Here is a 7,163-nt window from a genome sequence, read left to right on the forward strand (position 1 = left end):
GAGACGATCTGCGCTAGATCCAGTGTGAAATAAGTGAATTTATCTAGTTATGTAACGTAAACAACTTACTATAATACAAGTATTAGTGACTGTTTCCATGATTTAAACTCGTGACCTTTTGATAACACAAGAATATATAATTCTATAACAAAAACTATTTTTAAAAATAAAGCCGATAACAACATACCCAATGTAATCACACAAGCGAAAAAAAAAATATTTACCTTAAACATGAATAGATCCCTCGCCCGCTAATAATATGAAAGTTCAGCTACTCAACCAACTAACGGAACTACCATGATTCCACTAATCTATTCTTTTTAAATATTTTAATGCAAATAAACTTTTTCACTAAATACATTCAATTTCTTATTTAAGTTTCGCCATTTCTATTCAAACAGGTAATCTGTATTTTACAAAAAGATCAGTTCCGACAATTATTTTTTTAAAAAAAATACTTAAACAATTGGGCCTTGCAAAAACAAGCCCAATTTAAACCCAAATCCAATAAGGAATTGAAAAAAAAAATTAGAAAATATTTTTTTTTTCCAAGAATTTGTTGAGTTTCTCCCATCAGTTTCCAATGAAGCTTATAGTATTTTCGCCATTGAAGTGAGGTAAGCTCCTTTTTGGGTTTCTTTAAATAGTTTTTTTTTTTTTTTGGGTGTTTTTTTTTCTTTTGAATTGAGTAGTAGATTATATAAAGGTTTGATTTTTAATTTTCTTCTTTGGGTATTTTTTGTAAAGAATGGATTTTTATGCAGATTTTTGTACTTGGGTGTTTGGTAAAAACTAAAAAGATAGAGTATTTATTGTGATGTAGTATTGAATTTTGAGATGAATGAAGCTTATATTATATTATGTATTGTGTGTTATGTTGATACTTGAATGTAGTATGTGCTTTTCACCCCTTTGTGTGGTAGTGATTAGAAAAAAAAAAGAGATAAGCATCCGGTACCCCCGAACTATGGCCAAAGTTGCTACGACACACTCCAACTTCACGGGGTCCTATTAACCCCTGAACTCAATTTTAGCGTATTTTTGTAATCTTTTTATTCTGATGTGGCACCTTGCATGAAGTTAAACACCTGAGGCGCGTGAAGGACTTCCATGTGACACGTCAGCGAAAAAGTTTGACAAAAATATGGTAAAATTTAGTTAGGGGTAATAGGACCTCTTCGTTGGAGTGTGTCGTAGTAAATTTGGTCATAGTTCAAGGGGTACTAGATGCTTATCTCAAAAAAAAAAATGTAACTTGGGAGGTGTCCGGAGGAATTAGTTGAGGTGCGTGCAAGTTAGCCAGGTAAAACGGTTATAAAAAAAATGATAGCTTTTGTTTATCTGTTGTCAGAATTCAATGCTTAAGTTGATCATTTTTGTATCTTGTATAGTTCTTTTTATCTGTTTGGATAGCATGATTGTGATGCAGTAAACATTAAAAAACAGTATTAGTTTTTTCTATTGTTTCTTTTGAATTGAGTAGTAAGTAATTCTATAAAGATAGGATTTTTAGTTTTGTTTTTTGGCTATTTTTTGTAAAGAATGAATCTTTTTTATAGATTTTTGTACTTGGTTATTTGGTAAAAACTAAAAAGATAGAGTGTTTATTGTGGTGTACTGAATTTAGAGATGAATGAAGCTTATCTTATATTGTGTATTTTGTTGGTGCTTGAATGGAGTATGTGCTTTTCACTCCTTTATCGTAGTGATTAAAAAAAAAAAAATTTAACTTGGAAGGTGTCTTGCAGAATTAGTCGAGGTGTGTGCAAGTTGGCCTAGTAAAACAGTTATACAAAAAAAAAAATGATTGCTTTAGTTCATCTGTGGTGTCAGAATTCAATGTTAAGCTGACCACATTTGTATCTTGTATGGGCTTTTTATCTTTTTGAATAGCATGATTGTGATGGAATAAACATTGTGAAACCGAACGGATTTAGTTTATTTAGAAGTATTTTTAAAGAAGGCTGTATAAGCGCCTAAGTTTCGCCTGTCTCCGAAGAGATGGTTGAGTGATTGATACATAGGAGTAACAACCTAAAGAACCCAAGAATCAAAGCTACGACAAGCAATGTGAGACCATTTGCTTCAACGTCAGTGGGAAGGTCTACCAGGCACCTTGTTTGTAGGATGTAGCAAGCCTCCCCGTTTACCGGGTACCACCATTATAAGACAAAATGCCTAAGTTTTGCCTTAGTTTTAAGTATCTGCTTTGAATTTCGTAGTGGTTCGGGTTAACCCTTGGTGGGAATTAATGAAGTGGGAAGAGAACCATGAGGTCTGAGGTTTAATTCTCAAAGGCAAAATTTGCTTCTTCATGAATCTTCATAGTCGAGTCTAATAATTGGATGACAAGAATTGATGTTTGTTTTTCTTACTTATCAAAACGGAAAGAGAAAAGGTTGATGTTTGTTAACTTACTAAGAATATGTCATCATGTAATATAATACCTCGTAGACCCAAGATTTTTTAGTTCAGTTTGCTTATTGTCAATATAGATTGGCTCTTGTTGTTTATCGTACAAATGCCTGTGAATCATCAGCCTAGATAATAGGCAAATATAGCGTAAACTTGGATCATCCATTTTCCGATGGTTTTAAATGCTGCACAACAGTTTAGTTTGTGATTTGGCTAGTGAAAAATCTTTGCTAAGAAAAAGTTGATGTTCATCAGGTCAGTCCCACTGAATCCCGTGGCCCCTCCTGCCTATCTTCTCTCATCTCACAGGTACTCCACCGACCCATGGAGACAAGGAGTGAAAATGAACCAGAAGTAGACATCAAGGCATCGGAAATAAAATATTTGAGCTATGGGGGTGAACATCATCTACCTCTTATCATGAACCTTGTTGACGAAGAGCTCAGCGAACCCTATTCCATCTTCACTTACCGCTACTTTGTCTATCTTTGGCCACAACTGTCTTTTCTGGTACTGCTCCGACTCCTTTGTCATATACGTTGTGTTTTATTTCACCAGGAGCGTAACTCTTTCTTCATTGCCGAGATATTTGCAGGCCTTCCATAATGGGAAATGTATAGGGACGGTGGTCTGCAAGATGGGAGAGCATCGTGGTACTTTCAGAGGTTACATTGCAATGCTTGTGGTGCTTAAGCCTTACAGAGGCAAAGGAATTGGTCAGTATCTTATCGCTTTTTGTTTGATAAATTGATAATGGCCTTTAATTCATATTGGTCCAGTATTTTCGAACTATGGATGATGTCTATAGAGTGACACTCTGTTCATGTAACTGGATAAGCATACTGTTTTTCTCTGAGGAATTTCTTAATGCCAGGGTGATGTAATGACGCAGATTGTGTTTGTGTTTGATTGAATCAACATTAATCAGATTAAATTTCAGTTAAGTATCTTGTGTTGCTGGTCCGAGATTTCTCCCATGGTACAAAACTAAAAGTATAGGGGTTTTTTTCATAACTATGGTGTCCGGGACAGCTTGCGCACTCCTCGACTAATTCCACGGGATAGTGCCACCTCCCACCACTACCAAGTACCAGGTAACTCTATCCGCCAAGGCTGGGACAAATGGGAAGAAATCACCTAGTGTTTTTGTCTCCGCTCAGATTTGAACCTGTTCTCAATCCACTTCATTGACCATCAGGCCACGTCCTTGGATGCGAAAGTACCGAGGTTATGTCGACTTTTTTTGTGGTTTGGGGGGGGGGGGGGGGGGGTAGTTGTATTTCCCATGTGCCACAAAGAAGGAAAATTGGGAAATAAGGTTTTTTAAAGGCGTCCCCAGAGAGGGTCCCAACTTCCTCAATCCACAATCGAATAGGGACTACTCAAGTCCAGTTGAGAAGCTCTTGTTTTTCTAGTCCTTCATTTAGTTTTCTTTGCGAAAGGTAGTTCTCGATAAAAAGAGCTTTTCCACTCCTAGTTATCACAAGGACAATTGTATCTCTTTTCCCCTTTTTTGTTTCTCCTTTCCATCAAAATCTGCTCTCCCCTTACGCCCAATACACAAGAAACCTCCCTATTTTGTTGCTATCTCCTCTGCTTGAGGTAAGCTCTTTGTATTCCCCTTTACACATTGAAGTCTAATTTCACAGCCATAAGCAAGTTGACCCCGTGTGGAAAAAGCAAAATTCTTACAGTGAAACTGGACGTGGTTGTGAGGTTACAAAGTTTGAGATTGAGATCTTGCTGATTAGTTTGCCTTTTCTTGATCTGGCATGGCTGCTGACTCTGAAAGAAAGGGAAAAGAACGGTATATGCGTGCGTGCTTAGCACTAAGTTGTACTTTTTCTACATTTTATAGCACATTTTTGGTGTACCCTTTTCCATTAACTTTTGTAAAATATTGCCTTGAGGATGATAGTGCTGGCAGAAACCATAACGACCTGATCGTGACTTTCATTGTGTAAGAAATCTCTTAAGGAGATGAGGCCATTGACGTTGTGACTTTACGTATGCCTGTGAACTTTTGATATTCATCTGATTAGCTACTGAGCTGTAATATTTTATCTTCCAGCTACAGAACTTGTCACAAGATCAATCAAGGTGATGATGGAATCTGGTTGTGAAGAGGTATGTCGCAACATTCGGAAAACATTCATATTAGTGACTTTAAGACTGACGATGTGAGAAACATAACTATAACGGCCAAGGTATCATAGATGTTAACTGTGCATTTTTGATTGTGCAACAAGTATGCAATTCTTTGCGATGCATTTATAACAATAAGGTTCTTTACTTAGGCTTGTCAGAGGTGTAGAATAAGAAGACACAAAGATGCTAGGTGATTTCGTTCCCTCTGCTGAAGCCATGGTGGCAGAGTTACTAGATACCTATGTTAGTGGGAGGTAACAAGCACCCGGTGAAATAGTCGAGGTGTGCACAGTTGGCACGAACACCATTGCTATAGCAATAAAAAAAGCAAATAAATAATTTTTAATGATGAAAACCACCTTCATAAGATTAGATACTTCATGTTCATCGATCTTGCCTGGTGTTTTCTACAAATCAAGAACTGAAATTTCCGACTCATAGAAAAGCAGCGACAACAACTTTTGATCGTACTTCTTGTTTCGTGAATAGTTAAGTGTGTCAAGCACCGTATCATCATGGTATATAATCTAGCTATGGCTTGTTTCCGCTTTAATTTGTTCCGATGTTCTGTAGGTGACTTTGGAAGCAGAAGTTACGAATAAAGGAGCACTCGCTTTGTATGGTCGGCTTGGATTCATCAGAGCAAAGAGACTTTTTCGCTATTATTTGAACGGTGTAGATGCTTTCCGGCTGAAGCTACTGTTTCCCCGCAGAGAACCAGAACCCTTCGATTCCATGGCTTCTGTTGATGATGAGAGCCATGAGTATAATGAGCACATTCATTGTGGAGAGAATCCCTCTTGTTGTCAACACAGCATGTAAACTAAATATTCTATTTAAACATGTTGCTTGTGTCTGTTGTTGCGCGGACTCTTCAAAAATGTTGAGGGGTGCATGTCAGATACTCCAGAAGTAGTGCATTTTGGAGAATCGAGCAACATAGACTTGTACTATGTTGTTGCCAAATGTCAAAGAGATCACATTAGACAGCCTTTTTCCTGTTATAATGCCCAATTTTGGTAACTTATGCTATCGGAAAGAGCCTCTAGGTCTGCGTACTCTCCACTCTCTCAGACTCCACTTACTTATTGATGCATCTATAATCGTTGTCGAAAGTCTATTTTTTTTTTTTTTCAAATCATAGTAATAAGGTAAATATTGATCCATGTGAACTATTAAAACTCTTCTTCAACCCTCCCTCTCTTTTCATCGAAACTTTATAGTCCATCAATAGACACAACTTAAAATTAAATTTATGAATATGAAACAAAATCATGATCATTATTTTTTATGAATAATAAAGTGAGGGTAAAGTTGTCATTACGATGTAGTTCACGCAAAAAAGAACAGTCAGATGCACTAAAACTCCTATTTAAGGGCCACATAACAAGGATTCATGATACGTAGTTTTAACTTGCATTTATGTCAGAGGTCGTGAGAGAGAGAAAGGAGTTGCTCCGTGTGTGGGATTTTTGTATCGAGAATTTGAAAATGGATGTAAAACTCTGGCGAACTATTAAGCTAACGATGCCAGAACTCTTGTGTGAATACAGAATAAGAGTGCGTATAGTACATCATAGTAAATCTACCTTTCCCGAACTCGACACATAAAAAGGGAGTTTTACTAAGGTGGGAGGATTCCAACCTTTTAGCTATATAAATACTACAAAACAGTGAGGGCAAAATAGTCATTACACAAACAATGCCAGCACTATAATATTTTTATAAATTTTGTTAGTTAGAAGATAAAGAAAAAAGAAAGTGGGGGTGGAAGGAGTGACTCAAATTCATACACATCAATATGAGTTAGAGAAAAACACACACACAGAGAGAGAAAAGATGTCATAATATTTCATTAAACAGTTAGTAGTTGAGAAGTACATGTGTTATGACTTCAATGGGAGGAGCAACAGCAACAGCATTTGCATGGACGAAATCTATCTCATCTACTACTATTCAACTACCTCACACTCTTTTTGTATGTATCTATCTTATTAATTTCTCATTTTATTGTTTTTATCATTCATTTATCTTATTTTCATATTGTTAAATAGGCAGGTGAGTCTAAAAGAGTTAGAATTTGGTGTGTGAATGCAAACATTGACTCTTCTGCATCTCCCAAGGTACAATACAATCCACATTCCTCAATTTATCTTTTTCCATCTGTGAAAGATAAAATTGGTTATACTTCCTGTATGTAAGCTTAAGGTGTTAATTGTTACTATAATGGATTATGGAATGTACTCCCTCCGTTCGGTTTTACTTGTCACACCTATTCAGAAAAACATGACTATTTTATCATAGTACCCCTATTAAATGATGTTTACGTTGTGTTTTGAAATTAATTTGGAGAAAAAAAAATTAATGCTAAGGGTAAAATTGAAAAAAAAAGTTGTTGATTCTTGATATATGAAAAATGATAAGTAAAAGTAGAAATCCAATTAGGAAATTAGTGACAAGTAAGAGCAAACGGAGGGAGTACGAAAATATCTTTTAATCTTGTGATCTTAAACATGTCACGTGGAAAGTTGTAATTAAAGAGTTGATAAGAAAGGAAAGATGCATTCTTTTTGAAATTAATTAAAAGCACAATTAACTTG

At 36.0% G+C, this 7,163-nt stretch overlaps 2 protein-coding genes across 3 annotated transcripts in view; both read left to right on the plus strand.

Moving 5' to 3' along the window:
- The first annotated feature begins 474 nt into the window (after positions 1–474).
- LOC107852172 (N-alpha-acetyltransferase MAK3) lies at positions 475–5,595 on the plus strand. 2 transcript variants are annotated; one of them, XM_016697225.2, is made up of 5 exons: positions 475–617; positions 2,671–2,925; positions 3,011–3,131; positions 4,487–4,542; positions 5,137–5,595. In XM_016697225.2, exons 2-5 carry the CDS (start codon positions 2,740–2,742, stop codon positions 5,383–5,385), a joined length of 612 nt encoding a protein of 203 aa, XP_016552711.1. In that variant the 5' UTR covers positions 475–617; positions 2,671–2,739; the 3' UTR covers positions 5,386–5,595. The 2 variants fall into 2 exon arrangements, with proteins under 2 accessions (XP_016552711.1, XP_016552712.1); XM_016697226.2 differs by having other exon boundaries at positions 479–617; positions 2,725–2,925.
- Positions 5,596–6,028: 433 nt separating this feature from the next.
- LOC124896957 (epimerase family protein SDR39U1 homolog, chloroplastic-like) overlaps positions 6,029–7,163 on the plus strand; it is a gene marked incomplete in the record, with an annotated part of 4,624 nt that continues 3,489 nt past the window's right edge. Inside the window, 2 exon segments of the mRNA XM_047408919.1 lie at positions 6,029–6,541; positions 6,618–6,686. Coding sequence (XP_047264875.1) covers positions 6,452–6,541; positions 6,618–6,686 — 159 coding nt within the window.

This window comes from Capsicum annuum, chromosome 3 (assembly GCF_002878395.1).
Source record: "Capsicum annuum cultivar UCD-10X-F1 chromosome 3, UCD10Xv1.1, whole genome shotgun sequence".
In the NCBI taxonomy this organism is placed as follows: domain Eukaryota; kingdom Viridiplantae; phylum Streptophyta; class Magnoliopsida; order Solanales; family Solanaceae; genus Capsicum; species Capsicum annuum.